The following is a 23,033-nucleotide window of genomic DNA, read 5'->3' as shown; positions in this document are numbered from 1 at the left end:
CTGTGCCTTTCCTTTGCCCTGGAGAGACAGAGCCCAGAACAGGGCTCCTGTGCACGTCCAGCATGTCTTGGCAGGAACCAGAACTCACCCCCTCCTCCCCACTGTGAGCATCCAGCAGCTCTGTGGCAATGCAGGCTTCTCTTCATGCTGTGCCTTGCTCTCCTTGCTTTCAGCTGGTCCTAATCTCTGCCCTCTGTATTTATATGCAAACAGCACAGTGATAAGTATCCCTTGAGCTGCGTGGTGGGACCATTACTATTCATAAATGATAAACTCCAAACACCTCTTGCTGGGTGGCTTCCCTCCACACGCTGCCTGGGACTGGTGTTTATCTGCAGAGCGTGGCAGGCTGCTCACACACTGCAATGCTGGGACTCATCAGCCCCAACCGAGGAGGCCAGGCAGTAATAGCAGCTCTCTGGAAACTCATATTTCCCTCTCCTTTTCATTCATTCCTCCAGTAAACAATACACAAAGAGACTCTTAGGGGAGTCCTTTCCAATGGCATCCCTCCGAAGAGACTTTACTGTTATCCAGGACCTCACATTTTTCTCATTAGCAGCACCAATCTGACCCAGAACAGAGTGATAGCACTGTAAATTTTTTTTCTCCTTCACAGATGTGATTTGACATGAAATTTCATTCTTTTAGTTGCTTTTCTGTGTCAGAAAGAGGGAAAGTATGTAGGAAAAGATGCTCTGAACTCTTCCTCATAAACCTCTCCCGGGCTTTGCAATGGAATGGACTCTTGGTTTTCAGACAAGAAAAATATCATTTCAGCTGTGCAAAATATTGCTGTACTGTGGGGACTTTAAGACTTTTTTCCTTCTTCATTTAGCAGGAAAAACTCACATCAAAAATTAAAACCTATTTCATTTACTTGTGACCTCCTCTTTGGAGAGTGCATTGAGGTAGGTAGTGTCAAACAGGGAAGGTTTTTGAGATCTGAAAAGCCGCAGCTGGAGGCAAACTTTTCATGGTAAAATCATCATTAGCCACAAACAGGTGATCATTGAGGATGTGCAGATCCGAGATTTGGCTTCTCAGTGCTCCCCTTGACTAAATGGTGTCACATCAGCCAAGCAGTATCAGGCACAGGACACCCTCCATAAACTGCCCAGCTGGTATTCAATGTTTCTTTTATTTCTTTCTTTCTTTCAGGTCATTGAGTGCATTACCCAAGGCCGAGTTTTGGAGAGGCCCCGAGTCTGCCCCAAGGAGGTTTATGACATCATGTTGGGCTGCTGGCAGAGGGAACCTCAGCAAAGGCTCAACATCAAGGAGATCTACAAGATCCTCCATGCTCTGGGCAAGGCCACACCAATCTACCTGGACATCCTTGGCTAGCAGTGGCCACCTGTTGGAAGTCCCTGCTCCTCCCTCCCATCCTTCCTTCCCTCTCCCCCTCCCAAACCCTTTTCCCCTCAGCTCCCAAGCAAACATCTTCATATAAACTCAAGTGCCTGCTACACATACAACACTGAAAACAAAAAGAAGCAAAACAAAAAGCAAACCAACAAAAAACCCACAGAACAACAACCTGTAAAGCAGTTTGGCTTATATATATTTATAGATATCTCTCTCTATATAACTTCCACACCAATACAGAAAGAAGCTGCTGTTACAGAAAATTGTGAGACTATATATAAAAAAAAAAAGAAACAAAAAAAGGGAGAAAAAGTACTTAAAAATATATATATAATTAAAAAGAAAAAAAAAAAGAGAGAAAGAAAGGAGAAGGTATCTTTCCCCCGAGCAACCAAGCAGTGAAATGTAACCCTGCTGTGAGTATGGTTCGGGCAGCTGGGCAGGGCTCTAGACTGGCTATGGCAGCAATGCCATCCTGGGTAGGAGCTGCAGGAAGAAAGCCTTGCCCTGGTTGTATGATATGCACTGAATGTGTGAAATCAGTCCTCCCTTTTCGTCCTTGCCTCCCTCCCTCCTTGCCAGCCCGCAGGTGATGGGCACAAAGCCAGGGCAGTGCCCCTGGATGAACTCTCTTTTACCACCCCCTTCCTCTTAGTCCCTCCTCATCCCTTTCTGCCTTCCTGCCTTTTTCCTCCCTCCAACATTTCAGGACAATTTTTCTAATTTGCCGATTCTTAAATGTATAGGCTCTAGGCTTTTGAACACACAGTCAAAGGATTGTGGCACCTACGGGTAAAACACACTGGGTAAAACACACATGGGGGAGCAGCCACCCTCCTGCAGGCTGCAGGCTCCTGCCCCAGCCCTCCTCTGCCCCAGCCCTCTGCCAGTGCTGGGAGAGCAGCAGGGCCAAAGCAGCTGTGCCTGGGACTTGAGGGGGGGGTCCTGGGGACCTGGTCCTGAATCATCCCACTCCAGTGTGTGAGACAGGAGTGCTGCTCACCCAGGGCATCACTTTGGAGGAACAGCCCCACTCCTCCCTGCCCTTATGGCTGTCAGTGGCCATGGGGTTGGTTAGTGGCCATGGGGTTGTTCCCCTGCCCTCAGCTGTCTGCAGCAGGGCCAAATTGGCCCCCGGTGTAAACTTTCAGTGAGCAGGGTTGGATCCTTGCTCTCCTCATGGAGGAAAGGCTACAGGGTGCAGACAGCTGGGAACAGGCCTGCAACCCTGCTGGGCATTCTGTGGGGTCAGCATATCCCAGTGCTCTTCCCTCCCTCATCCTCTCCCCTTCCCCATTCTTGCCCCATGCCTCAGCCCAAGCCTCAGGCACAAGCCAGCGGGGGACAGGGAGGGGGACCAGGCTCGTGAGATGGCTGGGAACCTACCAACACCTGCCTGCAGCTCCCTTGCCATTCTCCTCACGTCCCCATCCCCTGAAAGGATTGATGCATCTGCCTTTGAGCTGTTGTGAAATGCAGAGGCTGAAGAATAGCTCCACAGGCAGCCCCGGGAGGAGGGGGGAAGGAGGGGAAGGTGCCTCCAGGAGCAGACGGCTCAGCGGATGGCCGCAGCGGCCAGCCTTGCATCTCAATGAGGAGAAAGGCCTGACAGGCAGCAGCAGGGCGTGCTGGGGACAGCCAGGGAGAGACAGCAGCATCCTCAGTGTGCCTGATCTCCCCGGAGCAGAAAATAATCCTGGCCTGGGGAAATACTCAGTCAGATGCTGGATCCTGCCTGTCCGGACTGGGCTGAGAATACAAAACCTTTCTGGGCCTTTTTTTCATATGGGTAATGGAGGATGAGGGGGAACCTCAGCTTGGCAGCTGCTCTCAGGAGGCAGGGAACGGGCGGCACAGGCATTGTCAAGGCGATTTTGAGAAGGCAACAACTGCCAGCACAAAAATAGCCTGCTCGGATGTGGCACTTGTGGAAGGCAATGCAGATGGGGGAAGAGGGGACAGAGAAGAGATCTTGGTTTCTTCCCCCTGGTCAGAGTAATATTCATGTCCAGGATGCAAGGGGAGCTAGGTGGCTTGCTATGGCTTGCACTGAAAGGGAAGATCTTGCATCCTCTCCCCATTCCCCACGTCTCCTGACAATCAATATCTCTCACTCATGGCAGTGGCATGGCCTGTCTGATGGTTTCAGATAGAGGCAGGAGACACTGCTAAAGGAGGATTGTGGTGGCAACAGCAGCTGTAGGTTTATTCTGTGTCTGTGTAATGAGCAGTGAGAGCCTGGGGTGGGAGATGGTGGGTGGCAGTAGCCACGTGGGAGTGAGGACACAACCTTCCTCTGTCTGTTAGAGAGATCTGGGCTAGTGGGACAGACTCGTGCCCGTGGGACCTGGACAGACTGCCACTGAACAGGCACCAGGTGCTCACAGCATCACCAGTGATGGCATGGTCATGGAAAGGCTGTGGGCCAGCACCAGGAGTCCACACACAGGAACACTGTACCATGCTGCCTCTCCATAGCAGGGCCTTGCTCTTTTGGAAGATGGTATCCTGTCTATTTAGGTCCAGCTTTGAAAGGGGAAAAGATTGGTTAAAAGGTTGCTGGCCCCAGCCTGGTTCCTTTTTTGTGCAGTCTGCTTGGCTGAAAGGGTTGGAGATTCAGCATAGGGAGAGAACGAGCATGGCTACTAATTGTCCAGCATCTCCAGAAGAAAACCCTTTCCTGGAGCAGCCTGTCTCTTACCCCAAGTGTTTGCTTGCTCTGGTGGCTCCCAGGCAGTGTGCCTGGTTGTGCAAGGCCACAGTTATGTCCACCCCTCTCTCTCACTCCCACGCTGTCATTTCTTTTTTGGCTTTTACACTACAAAGTCACCTACAGACACTGGTTCCCAGCTGATGAGATTCCCTCCTCACAGCAGCTACATCCTCCCCTCCTCACTTCTTTCCTCCTTCCCCTCTCCCCAGCACCACCACCTCGTCCCCTTCACCACCTCTTTGTACTGGCACAATGACAAGGTGAGCTCAGGAGCCAAGGGTGACACTGAGCCTTGATGCTGCTTGTTTAGGATTAGGTGGCCTCTGAAGAGAGTTTATGTGTCCCCAGAAGATGGCAAGTGGCTGAAGAAGGTGGTGAGATGCTCAGGCTCTGGCTGCTTTGCTCTAAGCCCCACCATGGGCAGGGACTGCCTTGGAGAAAAGTCCTTTTGTCAGAGTTAATTGTGAACTGTTGCTCAGAAGAGCTGGATAAGCTGCACTTCTGTGCTGTGACATCTGCTCTGTTGCTGCTCTGGCCCCCTTGGCCTGTCATTGTTGGATGGAGATTTGTTGGGAGCAAGGAGAAGATTGCTTTGTGTTCAAAGACATGATAGAAACTGCTGCATCCCTTTTTGGCATGACAGTTTTGGAGGGGAAGAGGGAAAGCAGCTGTGCTGCATTCCTGGTGAACACCCTGAGACCTCGTTTCCAGAACCACCTTTCCTGGAGCAGAAGAAAGCTTCCATCAGCATGGACTGGGGATCTTCCCTGTAGGAAGAGGGGCTCTGCAATGGGGCTATGTGTGAGGAGAAGAAAAGCAGATTTTGGGGGAAATTCTCACACAGTATCAACATCTAAGTGTTTGGAGTCAAAGAGAAATGAGTTCATGCTTCTTTATTTCTCAGAGAGATACTTTGCTATGCCCTGCATCTACTCAGAGCAGAGAGCTATCTCTGCTGCCTGGGAACAAGTCTCACCCAGCTCTGGGGCAAGCCAGGCCAGATTCCCAGCACATCCAGGCAGACCTTCCCACCACCCAGCCCCTTCCATCTGCAGTTTTCTCAAGGGACTTGTGAAAGGGAGCTGGAAGGAACACCAGTCTGAGCACAGCTGAGAAGGGGCCATAGGGTCTTCCCTGTCCCAGCTCCATGCTGCTCCCTAAAAATTAAAACTGTTTGCACCAACTCAGTCACCCAAGGGTGTCACCGAAGTGATGCTTTCTTGGAAGTGCAGGTGCTATTTTGGTGCATGGTACAGGTGGAAATTTTGTGCCAGGGCTGCAAACTGCAGGCAGTGAATGTGGCTCCAGCCTCAGGGTCTCATCAGTGACCTGGTTTGTTTTCTCCTGCCATTATTTTTCTTTCCACCCTAGTCTGTCAGGTTGCAAGACAGAAGCTGAAATGTAGCAAAGGGAAGATATGCAGAGATCTGCCAGACTGAAAGTCCATCCTGTCTCCCTTGCCCATCTGGCCTTTTTAGATGTCCCTCAGGGCATGGATTTTCGGGGGGTGAAAAAGTCTGAACTGCCTATCCTTGGGTCTGCAGGGTGTTGAGCTGCAGCTGGGTGACTCTGGGAACTGTGCTGCCCAGACCAATGTGGAAACTGTGGAATGCCTTTGAGAGGAATGCCTCTCTTTGCTTGAGAGACACCTTAGCTCTGAGCTGCTTGCTTGTCCCAAGGAGTGGGTGGGACAAGGTGAGAAAACGTGTGGAGGAATAAAAGAGGCAGGGAAAGGGAAAAGCTGGTTTTAGAAGGCAACTGAGTATCTTGGGTTGGGAAATCAAGACAGATTTGGGGAGTGTGGTGTAGAATTTTAAGTAGCACAATGGATACGAGCAAAACCAAAAGAAAATAGCAATGCACTGCAGCTCCAGGAAAAGTTAGCTATGAAACTGGGCAAATACTGGTTTAAAAAGGAGGCAGAAACCAATAAAATCAAGGGACCGATTATGCAGGTGGGAAACAAAATCACTAGGCTTTGTGCTTTCCTGTGACTTTTTTTTTTCCTGTAAGAAAATGGAACTAAAAGAGGGTCTCAAAAGTTCTGCTGTTTCAGGGGCACAGACAGAAGTATCATATGAGCTGTTTCCTTTCACGTGAAAGGCTCTTATTTCCCAGAACTCAAATGTGTAGGTTTTCTTACTTCAGGATATGGGTTGAAGAATGCAGACATGTTCACCACAAGCCCCCAAACCCAGAGGTAGTTTGGAACACTTGATCAGCATTCATTTGTGTGCCAGTCTGTGTGAAAACTGTTCAGCATACTATCCTAAAAAGTTTTTTAAAAAATCTTTCTAATTTCCTCCCTCCCTGTGGAGTATTTACATCCTTTCCTGATCTGGCCAGGAATCAGCTGAAGCACTACAGCCATGGCTTGTACCCAATGCTTTTGTAACAGCTCTAGGTGTGTTGTCTGGTTGTAAGGCAATGATGGGAATAAGCAAGGGGAATAAAGGAGATCCTGGCTGTGATACCACGCTCTGGTGGATCCTCTGATAGCTGGAAGGCTCTGGACATCAACAGGGCTCCTCTCTGGGAGGAGCTATGGGACTCAGAGGCACGGCCATGTCTTGGTGCAACACAAATATTTTGTTCTCCATTTACATTCAATGGCTTTCTGATGGATGGTGGGCTCATGGAGCCTTGGCATATGGTGGTGTGTCCAAATGAGTACCAAAAGCAGAAGAAGAGAAAATTGCCCCCTCAGCACTGCTTTTCAGGAGTGGATAGACTTGCTTAACTCTAAGGTAGCTTCTCCACTCCCGCACCAAGGCATCTCTTACAACAGTACCCATTTAATGTTTACATAGCTGCTAAATCCTAAAAATTCTTTTCCCTTTGCTGCTGTCCTTGAAAGTACAGATATTGAGTTTCAAGCCTGGAGAAAGCAGGTGTTTTCAAAACATCTGTTCTGGCTGGCAGTGTCATAAATGACACAGGCAGAGATGTCAGTTGCTGCTCTGGCAGGAATGGAGGAGCATTCCAACTCTCCTGTGCCTCTTTTTCCTTTCCAATGCAACACTGAGCCATGAAACTGCTCCCTGAGAGGAGTCCTATTGCTTGCAATTTTGAAAAAGTGAACTGAGGAAAGAGATAAGAGACTGAAGAGAAGGAAGGACAAAATATTCCAGCTTTCTCCAACAGTTAAGTAAGCTGGTAGGTTGGTTTCATGTTGGTGGCTTGGGTTTCTCACAGACCCAATCCGAGAGCTCTTTTCAAACTAAAGGAATGACCATTGATTCCTCCTCCCTTCTGCTAGTCCCACAATTTTAGCATCTGTGCAAGGGGAAGAGGCATCACAAATCTAACCATTGCTTCCCCACACTGTCAGGAGTCCTCCACAGGAACTGCCCTCCCTCCCAGCACAAGTGACTGATCCCACTGCTGAAAACTGGAACAGTTCTTCTGAGGGGGAGTTTAACTGCTGAACTACTGGCAGCTTAGGACAAGGTCCCAGCAGGGAAGGGCTGAAATACCTCTAAAGAAAATCATAGCTCTGGGCGGTCCAAATGTCTTCTTGCATGTTTTCTCTTGCTCTCTGCTGGCTTCCAGCCTCTCCAGTCTTTGCTGCTTGATACTCAGAGAACTGAGTTTCTGCATTCCCTCCCTTTACTGAGCTCAGAGGATTGGTGAAGCAGTTTGATTTCGACGCGGTAGGTGAGATCAGATTTCTCCCTCCATGCCCTCTTCTTTTTCTCCCTGTGCAGCTCCTGTCCTTGCAGTTCTCAGGACTTGACTAGCAGAGTTTTTAAATGAAGTGAAAGTCTTAATGTGAGGTGAATCCCAAGACCACAAACAGTTTGGACTTCAAACAGTGAGAAAATTGGCGCCGGATGATTCCGCACACAAAGCAGAAAACTTTCATTTCCTGCAGGCAGGATGGAATTGACTGTTATATTAAGACTTCAGAAGGAGCACTGCCCTGGAGTAATTTCACTGCTGTCAGGCAGTGTTGACATCTAGATTAACCTCTGTGCAGTGAATTTTACAGCAACGCTCATTGTAATGCATGTGGGGTATCTCCTGTAAATCCCAGCTGAAGCCCACAGTGTCCCACCCTTCTGCACAGGAGGAAGGGTTAGGGAGCAGCTGCTATCATTTTTGACCCCAGCAAAGCGTGACTCCAACCTCATCCAGGCCAGTTCTGCTGAAACTGATTTTCTGCTGTGCTAAAGTGACAATAGCTCCAGCCCGTATTTTTTTTTTTCCTTCTAATTCCCCAAAGAGGTTTACATCACAAGGCTGAAATTTTTGCCAGTGACAAACAGCTCCCTTCATGTATCCAGCCAGCAGTACAGTCCTAATTAAAAGGCACTAGTTAACTAGAGGCAATTAGCTGCTTGCACTGATTAATTCTAAGACATACAATCCCCAAACACAAAGCTCTGATCAGATGTGATCTAAATGGCAGACAAACTCCCAGCTGATGTGAGATGGTGGCATCCAATCCTACTCACCAGCACACAGGCACACAGTGAATGCTGCCTACCAAACCAAAACTGTGTGAATTTAAGAAATTCACACAGTTGACTCGGTGCAAGTCAGAGGACATTGCAAAAGAAGCCCTTTGGCTCCAGAAATGAATGCTCCTGCTGATAAGTTGAAAGCATTGGCCTGACCCCAAGTCCTTCTGTCTTTTGCTGTAGGAGGAGATTGAACAGTGGGATTTCCCAGGCAGGACCACAACTGCTTCTTCACTTTTGTGCTGGCAGAGACAATCCTGTCTGTGGTTCTTGAGATGCATCTCTGAGATTCACTTTGTGAAAAAAAGCACTAGCATGTAAAAAAATATGGAAAAGGAAGGGAAGGGTTCTTTGTGTGTTTTTGCCACACCTGCTTATTGATATACCTATTTTCCTACTCAGTTGTTGCTCTGCAGTCATCTGCAGGAGGTTCTAGGCAAGAGAAAAGCTATCAGGTGCTGAAGAGATCAACCACTAGCCCTAAGGGCAAAATCCCAATAGAAATCTCTTTCAGAGCCCATCTCTCCTCTTACCCACAGCTCTTCACAGTAGCCTTACCATTCTATTTGCCAAAGGTTTTGAACAGCCTGTGAAGAGGTGACATATCTTCAGTTTCTCCTCATCTTCAGGAGGAATTGCGACATTTCTGTAATTTGGCCCATCAGGAAGATTCCTTCAAACTAACATTTATTACCTCCAATCAGAATACAGCTGAAAAGGCTACCCAAGGTTACAGAAAAGGTCAAGCTCTTGCTTTGGGCTGGAATTTGCTTTGGAAGGAATTTGATGGACCAATTTAACCACCACAGCACATCAAAACCTGGTGGCTTCATTTAAAAAGTAATCAGTATTGTATTTCGCTTTAGACATCCGTGCATTAGTGTTCTGCAAATATGATTTCCTCTTTGTTTGCATTATTGATGCCATAAAATGTCAGACACATTAAAGAAAAAAAAAAAAAAAGAGGCCAGCCTTTGGGGTTTGGAATGATTCTAGCTGAATTGCAGTTGGGTTACTTTCCTTTTTATTTCCCATGGCAGCGATGCACTGTTACTCATTCTGCTATTGTTTTACAAAGAGTTCTCAGTAAGTGTGTTTATTCAGCCAACCATATTTCAGGAAACACATAACCTTGATATTTTTTCCTGTATGTGGCAGCATGTGTGAATGTGTGTTGGGGAGAGGAGGGGAGGTGGAGCTTTTGACAAGAGCCCTCCCATGTCTGGTAGTGTGTTGGCTTTGTGCAATGCTGCATGAATCCCTCCTGCTCAGGTGCCTGGCTTGATTTAACCTCAAGAACTGACTTTTGTAATCAGGATTTGAGGTCTTCTGCTTTAGCACTGCCCAGAATCTGTCATCTGCTCTCACCATTCAGCAGCCATCTGCTATCCAGAGAGGTTCCTAGATGTCTATGCCACAGAGATTACACAGTAATTGAGTCTCAGGCATGCAATAGAGGAGTTTTAGCTCATTCTGATCCTGGACCAACAGCAAGTTTGCTGATTTAGCTTGGTTCCCACCCAAGGTTCACTGAATACAGTTCCCAAGACAAATACTCTTAGCTGCACAGTGCTGTTTCTCACAGACCATTACAAGTACAGGCCTTGGAGGCTGTAGCTCTCTGCCTCACCTCTCTATAATGAATGTGGATCCATTTTTCAGTGATCTTGGGAATTTTTTTTTAAAGTATATTCTCCCTCCTAAAATCTAAGAAATTCTCAAGCATTCTGTCTTGTTGAAAAGTGAAGAAATGAGGTGGAAATATCTCCCCTGTGTAGAGATTTTGATCAGTGGTAAAATTTCAGCTTTTCCTCCCAGTGACAGCAAGACTTGGGTGCAGGAGGAGAAGAATACAGTGGAGCAGTCTAAGGAAGGGACTCAGCTAGGACCTGGATTGAAAAGTCATCTGTTCACCTACTGGGCCATGGCCAGTTTCATACAGGAAGAGATCCCCAGCTTTTCTGGAGCTTCAGATTCCTGCCCAGCTCTCTTGTTCCTACTCCAGTTCTGAGGAATGACCGTCAGATCACCTTCAGATCTCCTTATCTTCACAGATCCTTCCCAGGGCTATCCAAACAGCCCAAAGAAGTGATGACAGGGGCTGAATGGGTGTGTAATTCAGTGTCTTTCTCTCCCTTTTTCATCAGGGGCACAGATAGTGAAAGTGACAGAACAGAAAAATTATTTTCCCCAACAGCAGTGATCCAGTTTCCTTTTAAACTCTGATATTTAAGATGCCATACAGCAGTACCTATAAATATGCCTTGAAATGTTGAATGAGCACACGAGTATATTTGATTTTGTTTTTATGCCTATAATTTCTCTCACCAAGAATTCAGCTGTTACTCAGCTCCCAGCAGGTTGTTCTGATTGCTGGAGAGATGGTTGGGATTGATTCCGGCTGTGACCTGCTCCAGTCCAGCCTCATTCTTATGTAGCTAGATTGAAACAATAGAAATCAGCAAGAGACTGAATTGTTGTTCCTGTGAAACTGAACCTTCTTGTGCAACTCCAGGCTAAATGTAGAAGGCGTTGATGACCCACAACTTTGAACTCAGTAAAGGCTGCAGGTACTGAGAGGCACTGAACAGAGGTTAGGAACAGAACGGCAGGAGAGAGAGAAATGCTACAAGAGGAAAAAAAACCCAAATCAACAAACATTACATCAGAAAAGACAGTGGTTGGTTGACAGTATAAGAAAATCCACTGCTGTACATGAGAAAAGACACAGAATACTCACCCTGGTAACCAAGAACATTGGCCACCAGGACAAGAGCAGCTCAAGCCTCCTCTCACTTTTAATTTCCTTTTTCTCCTTCTCCTGCTAATACAGAACAAATCCTGGCTTATGGCCTTCCAGGAAACTGAAATTAAGAGGCAGATTTGGGAGAGGATGAGTGGGACTAGATCCTGCTGGATTGTACAACAGCTTTATAGCCCAGCACCTCTCAGTAGCAAGTGCCTGGTCTGCCCTGTCTGCCCTTTCTTTGATTTTTTTTTTTAATTACAACCCTTAATTGCTTCAAGTAGTGTTCACAAACAGCCTACAATAGTTCAGTCCCCAATCTCTTGGTAAGATGGAGATTTCAGCAGACGGACAGACGTCGTGAGCGGCGTCCCTGCGGATCAGCACCGCGGACAGCGGCACCGGCCCGGCCGCCGCTGGAGCGGGAACCCCGCCTTCCATGGAGCAGCACCACTTCTGAAGGAATCGTGCCCACACTGCCCAGGGAACTGCTGTCCCACCCTTCGTTCCTTTCTCCCATGTCTTTTTCCAGTGTGAAATCATTATCTGGGATCTTGTTTTCCAGTGATGGAGGAGGGATGGTTTAAAGCACAAGCCAATCATTCCGATGCAAGAGAGAACCATTTTTTCCTTCAGAGTTAAACTCTCTGCCCCACTTTTTCCTGCACTCATGTTCCACCTGTGAAGGCTCCATCTCTAATTTGGATTGTGAAAGGTTCTTATCTTCTCATCCATTGAGACAGTTTGACAAATGGAGAGATATTACGCTGGTAGCCCTTTAGAAACAGAATCCTTATTTTATTGGAAGCATCATGTGATTGAGATTTCAGCCATCAATTGCATTTACTGTTGGTAAAGGGCGAACAGACAAATCTCTTGGAAAATTGCAAGTAAGGGACATATAAATGACACTGTGGCCACTGGAAGTTATGTTCACCAAAAAAAAAAAAAAAGAAGAAGCCACATTACTGAATAGTAGAGGGTTGTCAGAATCATAGAATGGTTTGGGTAGGAAGAAACCTTAAAAATCACCTAGTTTCAACACCCCTACCATGGACAGGCATATTTTCCACCCAACTAGGTTGCACAAAGCCCTGTCCATCCTGGCCTTGAAGAGTCAGACAAAGATGAAGAGCCACAGAGACACCAACAGGCGGAGCCCCAAATGGAGAAGCAGTCTTATTTCACAGAGTAAAAAAAGGGAAGTGTCTCAGCACTCATCTTGCTCAACCTGCATATTTGGGAATTCATTCCACAGGTATTCCTGGATCACACTAAGGAATCTATACCCTCAAATTAGGGTTGAATGTCTCCTGGACCTATCCATCCTGGTGAGAAGCTGTTGGGCAGGAGCATGCAGGCTCATTAACATGCCTGAAAAATTTAGTGTGAAGAAGAAGAGCCAGAAAAGTAGGCCAGAAAGTTGGGCTATTCCCCCCACTCAACATATGCTGCTTTCTAGAAGCTCTTTCCTCTGTATCCCACCTCCCACACACTCCCCAGCTGTGAGTGGAAGTTACTACAATGGGACATGTGGATGGACACTCAGAGACAGAGAGGACTGGAAGTGTCTGAGACACAAGACTTCAAAACTTGTAAGTAACAATACTGAAAATGAGAGATTAAGGCCAGACTTGTGGTGCTTAGGGCTGTCTGGGAGTCAGAAAGGATAAGCTTGCAGGGGATGGCAAAGATCATTTAATAAGGGGCTTGGAGAACAAATGATGCTAAGATGAGGGATCAAAGAATCCTACTGGGACACAGGGAGAAGAAGGAAGTGGACAAGGACTTGATTGCCAGTGAAGGGTCAGTGATCAAGATGGTGGTGAAAGTCAGATAGGACCTGTGGTGAAGCAGAGGACAGCCCTGGTTGGGGAAGAACTATAGATGTGAGGAAAGAGTCCCTACAGAATGATGTGTGCTCATCTGAGTGGGTCCTGAAGGTTTCTCCAAACCTTCAGTTCTGCTGGGCTTCCTCCAGGCCCACAATTTCTGCTTCAAACCCAACAAACACCATAAGTTTAACTGCATTCATTTTGCTCTCTGACAGCTCTGGTTTCAGTACTAACAGTCTAAATTGTTTTAGTTCCCCTCAATCCTCCCGTTCAACCCCCACAGCCAGCTAATTCCTTGTGTGAAGGAGAATTGGCTTTTTTTTAAGTTTTCTATTATTTTTTTCCCAGAAGTGTCCATTAAATTTTCAGCTAAACTGGAAGGCAATTTTTTGCATGAGAGCTTTACATAGATAGGCTTAAAGCAGGAAAAAAAAAAACTACACTAAATTACCTCCCCCTCCCCCACCATGTCTTAATGAAGTGCTGTTTTACATAAGTTATTTCAAGAGAAATGAAGTATTTTTGGGCAGGCAAGAAATCAACATTTATTTAGGTTTCCAGGAGTGTTGCAACTCCCTCTGAATCTTCTGAGTCAGGCAAGGAGGCAAGTTTTCCCCAGGTAAAGACTGAGGGTACACAACCTTCTTGGGTGAAGGCTGTCTTGGGGTCTTCAGGCTGTGCTTGGGAAGGTTTTTAGGGGCTGCACTGGTTCTTTGCCTCTGGTAATTTCTCTAAGGTTTGTGTGTTGAAGCAGTTCTGTCTATCAGGGGTTTGTGTGGCAGCGTGATGGCCTAGGCAGAAAAACCACTCTGATTTCTTGTGCTGTCTTCAAAAAAACCCCCATGCACCTTCCAGAAATCTGCAAGGGTAGACTTAATTTCCAGGCAACTGCTCCTCCTCCCAGCTGAAGTGCCCTTCAGCAGTGCAGGCAGGCCTGGCCCCAGAAGGTGCAGCTCCAGAGCTCACTCTGGCAGGTACCAGAGTACCTCTCTGCTACTGAGAGGGGGATGTGGCTACAGCTCAGAGCAAAGACATTTTGATGGCATTTGTGTTACTATTATTTAAACCGGCTTATTTTAATCTCTGCTAATGTCATGGAAAGACTGCACGAGCAGAGAACAATCCCTCTGGTGATCTATATGTTGAATTGATTTCTATTTTTTTGGCATACTTTTTTTACACTATGCACCAATCCACATTTGCTTAGTCTGGGGCTTCTTTTGCACCTTTTGAGTCCTATTTGCCATTTTGCAAGTGAATTGATGGTTCTCAACCTTCTCCAAACTGCAGTTTCCCCTTCTCCAAAGCAAAATTCACCATTTTCTCCTGCTGGGAACAAGCCAGGTTATCCCTTCAGGGAGAATCTGGTGAGAGCAAGAAAGCTGTGATCTCTGCCTGCCCACCCCACCTCCACTGGCTCCAACTCAGAGGATGAGGAACTCTGATCTGAGTTTTGGCCAAGGTAGGGTCCCTGCTTGTCCCTTACCTGCCACATCATGTTCATCGAGCTACCCTGGAAGGGGATGACTGATACAGCGTTAGTCACACTGACATGAAGAGTTTTTAAATTAAGAATTTGCAGTGAGGTCCAGGGACCTGTTAAAGTGCTGAGGTATTTACCCTCCCCAGACCTTCCCTTCCTTCCTGCCCTGCTTTGGCCCCTCCTCTCTCCCCAGCCTTGAAATGAAACAGAAAATTATTTTTTTAAAACTGTGTCAATAATTTATGTTTAGTATAAAGGATGATTTAATGGCATCACCAAAGGTCATTTTTTTCATCTCCATGTTACTACCCCAGCCCCAGAGGCTGTGCATCCCCTCTTTCCCATTACTCCACTGCCCTCCCTTTCATCCACCTCACCCATCCTCTGTCACCACCCACCCCAGCGTTCCACGCTCCCGACACCCGCTTCAGGTTCAGCCGATGGAGAACAGAGATTTCAAACTGAAACCTCCACTCCAGACCACCCCCAACTGAAACCATCTCCACCCTGAAAACAGTCAGTTGCTGCAAACGACAGGCAGACTCATTTCTTGAACTATGTAAGGTTTTTTTTAAAGCCTTTTATACCTATTTCCGTGTGCGCGTGCGTGCACCGAGTGTGCACAGTGGTACCTGTGTGCACAGAGGCACACGAATCTCTCTCTCAAGTATAAATATATTGTATGTTAGAGCTGTAAATACTCCTTGGTCATGTGTCTATGTCTTCTTCAAGGTATCATATCCTCAGTGTTACGTTAACAACTCCATTTATTGATTGATGAAACTATGTGTAGACCTGTACCCTCCTGACATAGTTTATGTAGCTCTCTCTTCTCAAATAAAGTACAAAACTACCACCAGCAGGTCCTCCTCTCCTCTTTGTTCTGTGTTTAGCATTCAGCTTTAATTCATAGAAGCCTGACACTTAAAATTGATGCAGTTTTCAGATATCCCAACAGTACAGAAACTGTCACATGATGTTTTAGGAATTTTATTTGCTGGTCAGGCCAATAAGAGTTTTTAAGAAAAGGTAATAATCTGTCGGTACAATGCTGTCCCACCTGCAGTAAATGATGATCTCTGTACTGATCTGATTCATCCTTCCCACCTATCTCCAGGTGCAGTCTGCACCAATCCCAGCTCCCTTCATCCTGGTAGAGACAGCAGGAGTCCATCCTCCTCCTCCCCTTTTGGTGGATCTCTGCACCATTACATCAACCAGCCCTCTCAGAGTGCAGAAATTTCCTCTTGGCTTAGAAGGACCCAGTCTCTTCCCTGTCATGTTGTTGGCTTGTTGCTGCTTGGATTGCTCAGCACCCAAACTCAGCTCCAATCTTGGGGCTGGGAACAAATCTCAGGATTATGGCAAAATCCACTGCTGTCATTTGTTTCCCCTTGATTCCAGGCTTCATGCTGAAATCACAGGAACCAGAGGATATTTACCATTGCAAGCTGAAAAAATGCCTCTTTGCACAGATACACTTACTGTAAAAAACTATAAAGATGATTTGTGAAGTAACACTTAATTTACTGCAACTGACACCAGACTCCAGATGCCAGAAATTTGACTGACAATTTCTATTTATTTATATCCTGCTATACAATATCTGCCTTAATGCTGTAAATTTTTCTGATTGGAATTTCACAGTGTCTGCCTGGATATTTATTGATCATAAAATAATCTGCACAACCCGTTAAAGTCAAGGCAGGGAGGATGGATGCCAGAGAAATCACTCGACAGGATCTGGGTACCAGTGCCCAGGTAACAGGAGATGCTCAGATGCTATTTTTACAGCTTTCTGTATCACTGAGAGCCAGTCATTTGAACTGCTTTTCTGTTGTTTCCCGAAAGTCCCTTCTGAAATGCTTCCAAGAGCCTGGTATTGAGTTCCTACCAGCAACTCCATATGGACTCTGCAACATGCCTCATTTGCAGCTCCTCACCGTTGAGAAATCCCACCTTTACAGTGAAATCTGGTGTTTTCACAACTGCTCTTTCAGACAGCCCATGAGAGAAATGTTTGGCTCTTCCTGCAGCAGTAAGACCACTTTTTTTTTCAACTATTATTTTTGGCAGGCAAAGACAGAAGCATTCAATTTCTGCCCACGAGGGAAAAAATGTGAAACTTGGTCCCAGCTGGGAGTTTCCGTATTGCCTGGTGAGGAGAGTCTCTTACTTCATTCACAGCTTCAACCATGCAGCTTTCCAGTATCTCCAATGCATTTTGCCTTCTGAGTTTGGACTTTTTTTTAAATTATTTTTTTGTTTCATTTTGGTTTTTATTCTCCTAAGGGACACCTATTCTACCCTATGGAAATTAGAAGTGTGTGCTCTCCACGTGTGGGTGAACACAAAGGCATATTTTGGTCATAGCTAAATCCACCCATTCTCCCAAAAGTCAGCACATCCCACCCCCAATCCAGCACACCCCCACTTTCTCACCAGTAGCCTCCCAGTGTGACACCCCTCCCTACCCTGTGCACACATACCCCTACTCCAGCCCACCATTCTTCTGCCTTCTCCTGCTTTTGTTCAACAGGAATTTGCTCCCTTCCCTGGAAATGCTGCCCCTGCTATTCATTCCTGCTGCTTTCTGGGGTCCCAAACCAGGCCTCACTCATCAAACACAGCTCCCTTTCCTTTCTCAGCATCAGAATAATAAACCAGCAGCTGAAATGCAATAAAGAAAAAAAAAATCCTAGTTTGACCCACTTCCCTTGGAGTCACCCTGTTGTGCCTGCTCCCAGGACCTGCTGCAGTTTGCCTTTGCCTATCCAGGATGAGGTGGTTTCAGGAGCATGCAGCAGCTGGTGGAGCATCTAATGGGCTGCAAATAAAACTCCACCAAAATAAAGAGCAGCCCAGGAGGCTGTCAGGCCCCAGGCACTTGCCCCAGACCGGACAGCATCCCTGTGGGAAGTGGACAATGGAAGGACTCGATCGGCTCAGGGCTCCCCGTGACCTTTTCAAGCTCCATAAAACCCTTCACAGATCACCCTTCAGAAAGCAGGGAAGGCAAGCAGACCCCTGCATGCCCTCTGGGCAGGGGGAAGGGAGAGGTCCTGGCCTTCCCCCAGGTTGCAGTGAGAGTCAGATGAAAGGTTAACAACAAGATGTAATCACAAAGTAAAAGCACAGGGCAGGAATGGGACAAATAATTTCCTGTTGAGTTGTGGCTTCTGTTATTCCCAGAGAAAAGCAGCAGGTATTCAGGAGCTTCTCATTAGCCAGCATGATTTCCATTAGGCTTTCCATTAACATTTTGTGGCCATAATAAACACCTACATGATTAACACACAAAAAAGGAGCCTATTCCAGTTACCACAACAAGCTGGGAATGGCACAGGTAGGTGAGTTCCTGTCTGGAACAATCTGCTTGCAAAGGAATTGCTCTTTACACCCACCTAGGACAATTCCCTTGCAAAGAATTAAGTTTTAATGCTTCTGTCCTCCTGCTTTAGTCTAGGAGGACATCTACCTCTGCTTTGCAGCTGGAAAAAAAAAAAAAAAAAAAAAAAGAAAAAAGAAAAAAATGAGAGAATATGGTAGAAATTGTCCCTGGAGAGATTCAGGACACTCCAGTATTCCCTAGTCCTTTGGCATAGCTCTGAGGAGTCTTTTCCTACTGAAAACTGACAGGGAAAGAAACCCTTCAGGAACACATGCATGATCCCAGACAGCAGATAAGCCCCAGGAGCTCCTTCAAAGTCCCCATGGAAAGAAGATGGAGCCTACTACAACCTGGGCTGGTTTTAACCATGAAGCACACCAGCACTTTATGTCCTCTGAGAAGTGATGAATTATGGGGAAAAAAAATAGACACAGAGGTAAAACATGACCTTCCCAATGCCAAGTTACAGGCTCTCCATGCTTTATCCATCCTGCTAAGGGCATGCACATCATTTCTGAGCATGGAACCCATAGTGAGAGCTCACAGGTAGCTCTGGCTCCTCCCCAGCCCTCGCCCTCCTTGCCCATTGCCAAAGGTACCACTGCCAAACCTGTGCCCAGGAGATTGAGGACATGTCATTTTGACAGGGCTGCCTGTCCCCCCTCCTCATTTCAGACTCCTGCTGCTAAGAATTTGTGTGCCCTTTATCGTAGCTCTGAAATACAGAGAGACACTTTGGAATTCAATTAGTCAAACAGTTGCCACAGCAACAAAAACATATAAACCTAAATGATTTATACTCACAGACACCACTTCAAATAGGAATAAATTTAATACAGCAGCTGGGAATGAAATGCATTGTACAATAAGAAAATTGTATTTTTTCTCTCCCCGATGATAGGCCTCAAGGTCTTAATGCAATATAGATGAAAAAAGATATTTGGGCAGAAGGAAGCAGAATCTGTTGTGCTGTATTTACAATGCCTGCTTGGAGAGTACAACACATAATGAGCATGTACACCTAATCACAGAGCTGTGATGCTGCTTGCAGACAGCCACAGATCAAAGATTGCAGATACCAAGTTGACTGCTTGGTTTCACTTTCTTTCTTTGTGTCTCCTTCATCTCATAAAACTTCTCCTGTTGGTCTCTTCCCAGGTGAAAAACAAATCTACCCTCATTCCAGCAGATTCTCCATCCCCTACAGTGCCAGGTCCCCACCTGGTAAAGTGAGATTGTGCTTTTTTTCTAAAAGAATAAAAATTGCTTTAATTCAAATGTAGTCCTGGGACTCAGAGCAGAAATTAATTTCAAGAAATATGCAGGAAATATTTTCCTCTGCAACATCATTGCAAAACCTTGCAAGAAAATCCAGGATAGTCATTCAAGCGATGGTCACCTGCAGTATTTTTTTCCATAAAAGACTGAACATGAAGTGAATGCCACAGTTCCTACAGTTCTCCTTTGACTCTAAGATTCCCTGGAGAGAACTACAGGTACATGGGATGTGAGATCACAGAGAAGATAATGTGATAATGATAATGTAGAAACCTCTGGCATTAGCACAGTTTCAGTGCATCCTCATTCCAAAGCATTCAAATATATCTTTTTCCAACCAGCAAAGGTTTCACAGAATTAAAGTGATGTAGGAGCTTAGAGGAGCCTTATGGTTGGTTTCAGCAAACAGGAATTGTCCAGAGGTTGTGCAGAAACTGCGTCATTCCTTTCTAAAGGCACAGCAGCTGGTTTAACTCAGAACTGTGGAAAGTTGTGTGCTTGTAGCTCATCTGCCTCTTTGTTGATGTGCCAAAGCCAGCTGCCTTGGCAGTGCCTGGGCCAGAAACAGCCAAGCAGTGCCTAGACTGCAAAAGAAAGTGGAAACCCAACCACTGGCTCTTCATTTTCCCCTAAGCAGGAGTTAGCCTGACATGCAAGGAGGTGTTTTGGAATTCGTCACCTGCCTCCACAAAGCCTGATCAGCAGGGCCAACCACTCCCATCAGTGGGAGCTGAGGCTGCCAACACCCTTGGAGGGCTCAACACCACGAGCAATTGTATGAGATCTCTCATCTGACCTGCTCCACTAGACAGCATTTACGGTGGGAATAAGAGCTTTATTTCCTGTCCAGATCGTGCTCATAACACCTTCTCCTGCACTTCACAAGAACTCAAACAGGACGAGTCTCACGCACCTCGGGGCCCTTTGTGCAGAGGCAACCTCTCTGGCTCAGCCCGTGTTTTGAGTAAACACTGCAAATCCAAGAGCAAGAGGGAAAAGCCAGAAAAGCACCTTTGAGACAAACCCAATACTTTTGTCTAAGTACAAACAAACAAAACCACAGAGGCCACAGCTCTAACAGAGCTTACTGGCTCCTCAGCGTAAAAAAATTACAGGGGTGAGTTTTCATGGGTTGTTTTAGGCAGGAGGTCAAGAGTGCTGCTCATTATTAGAGTTGGCAGGTGGGGTAGAGAGTTCAGGATGCTTTGGGTGCAAATTGAGATCAACACCTGCAATTCTCTTTGGCAGTTTGGGAAAGGAAAGCACACAGATGCACAACAACAACTAAACAAAGCTAATAATGAAATCATATTTATGTAGGCAGGAAGGAAGCTCAATTGCCAGGAGAGTACTAAAGTCTACAAGTGTAAATACATACCAAATAAGTCAGCTTGATGAGATGCCAAGTTTGTTCAGCAGAGTATGGCACTTCACTGCTGAAGTGTTCCTGCAGGAGGGAAACCAGGAAAATGTCAAAAAGGTCATTGGGTGAAACGTGTGGCTCCACCAGAAAACTGCAAACAAGCTCATGTCACTAGATTCAGTGCTGTCTTGCAAAGCCCCTGTTGGCGCCGTCACATTGAAGCACAAGCATTTGGCTCCCAAGCTGATCTGGAGCTCACTGCTCTCTCCACGTGGCAAAGCAGAAACCACCACAATATATGGGTCAGATGTACTGCATTTCCCCCTTGAAGGTTCTGGATTTCGAGTACAAAATCAGGGAAAAAATACTGACATCCTGAGGGATATGGTGGGGCAAGTGTGTGAGGATTTGTAGGACTTATATGGCTAATATTTGACAATGAAAGATCCAAGACAATAAAGGAAACGAGCAGCTTTACAACATCTCTGAGCCTCACTCTCAGACCAGACTATTCACATATTCTGAGTCAAGAGGGGAAAAAAACCCTACAAAACAAGAACAAATAGTGCAAAGTATCTCTGGAGATGTTTTTAGAGTGGAAATCAGAGACATCACAATATTTAGATCCTGGATCAATCTTCCACAGACGTTGCAAAAGGCAAAATCCTAAACAGCTGAAAGATGGAGCTGAGCCAAAAGTATTCAACCTGTGACAGCAAAAGTCTTGACTTGGCTGGGGAGTCCCCTTCATCTCCCTTTCCCTGTGAAGGTAACATCTGTTCTTCTCTTTGCCTGTTCCATTGCTCTTTGGTAGGATGGCACAGAGAACAGCAGGCTGGTGTGTCCATTCCCGCTCCATTCCTTCTGGATTAGGGGATGCAGCAGTTCAGCAACCAGCTCCCCAAGCCACAAACTACATTTATCATCATCTTTACACGCCTTTACACAGCTGGCTCTCCTGATGATAATGTGTTCTACAGTTTCCCTTGCTGGCGTGGCTTATGTTAATACTCCATTAACATTGCTAATCAGAGACAGACTTCTGGCAGCATCTCCAGGGGATGAGCAAATGTTGTCCTATGCCTTTCAGTTTAGGAGATCAGACTTTCAGATGAAATCCATTCCCAACATCTCTGATTTCAGCAATTAAATGGAGCTGCAGCATGTGGGAGCTGTTCAATGCTGGATGCATGTGGTTCCTACTGCTCCAAAATAAGACCTTTTATATGCCAGTCCTCAGATATGTGACATTTGGAACTTTTATTCACTTGGGAAATCAAAGACTGCTGGAAAGATGAGATGGATTCAAATCAAAGATAAAAGGTACAGAGGTCCTGAAGGTCTAACAGTGCATGATCCCAGTTCAGCTTACCCCATCCAGAAATCTATACTTTAGTTTGATCTATTCCTTCTCACATTTCAGGAGCACATCCAAATCCACTTTAGCTGTACAAAAGGAGTCGACTGTTATTTGGATTGAGTAGAGTCATCGTGATACATTTGATCTCAAGAAAATGTCTGGAAGTTCTACTTGTGTTGGTAAAAGGAAAACAACTGCTCATTAATGCAATTTTCAAGTCACCTCAGATTTTAGGTGGGCTGGCATTCTCTACAGGATTCAGAAAGATTATAAAATTAACATTTGTCAAACAAAGCCTACACTGTGGAAATAAACCTATTTCCAATCCAAATATCATAAATGAGGCAGAATGAAGCACAACTTTTGAAAGGAGATGCAAAGCCTTTATCCTCCCCAACTCCTTCAACCACTAGAAACAGCTGAGCAGGAGGATGATGCAGTTGAGCCAGTGAAACAGTGAGTCTGCTCAGCAAATTTATGCTCTCCTTCAAACAGATGCACCAATCCAGTCAAAATTAGGACAGGCTTCTTCTCTACTTTTCCCTTTCCTCTCCTCTCGTAGTCTCCCTAATAACACCTCATGCCTTGTTGCCTGGAATGGGAGGCACTTCCATGGCAGGAAGCGATGCCTGCTGCTGCTCCTCACTGATACAGACACGAGGAAGAACAGCTCAGTTTGAGCAAGCAGCTGCAGACCAATTACATCTGACAACAAAGCCAGTGCTTGCCTTTCCCCCCAAAAAAACCCCAATTCAATTTACAGAAATAAAAGGAGAACTCAGAAACAAACAATGCACATCAGTATACCTAAATGATGAAGTGGTATGTGACTCACAGCCATTTGGAAAGGCTTCTCCAAAGCCCTAGGGAGCTCACCAGAAGCTATTTAGATCCACAGCTCAGACATGCAGTAGATGCAGAGTTTATTTCAAACACCTCAGGAGTGTGGCTCCTATGCCCACTCACTTTGAAGGTCTGAATTCCAAATTCAGTTAACGATGTACCACACTCACTGAAGATGGAGAAAACTGTG

At 46.1% G+C, this 23,033-nt stretch overlaps 1 protein-coding gene across 2 annotated transcripts in view; it reads left to right on the top strand.

Moving 5' to 3' along the window:
• Positions 1 to 15,467, top strand: part of NTRK3 (neurotrophic receptor tyrosine kinase 3) — a 218,569-nt gene extending 203,102 nt beyond the window's left edge. For both annotated transcript variants that reach the window (XM_071441298.1, XM_071441300.1), the window contains one exon: positions 1,162 to 15,467. In XM_071441298.1, coding sequence (XP_071297399.1) covers positions 1,162 to 1,347 — 186 coding nt within the window. In that variant the 3' untranslated portion in view covers positions 1,348 to 15,467. The remainder of the gene's footprint in view (positions 1 to 1,161) is intronic.
• Positions 15,468 to 23,033: the final 7,566 nt, after the last annotated feature.

The sequence above is a fragment of the Agelaius tricolor genome, unplaced genomic scaffold (assembly GCF_023055355.1).
Source record: "Agelaius tricolor isolate 1412-34295 unplaced genomic scaffold, bAgeTri1.0.p SCAF_16, whole genome shotgun sequence".
NCBI classification, from domain to species: domain Eukaryota; kingdom Metazoa; phylum Chordata; class Aves; order Passeriformes; family Icteridae; genus Agelaius; species Agelaius tricolor.
This window is presented reverse-complemented; position numbering and strand designations above follow the sequence as displayed.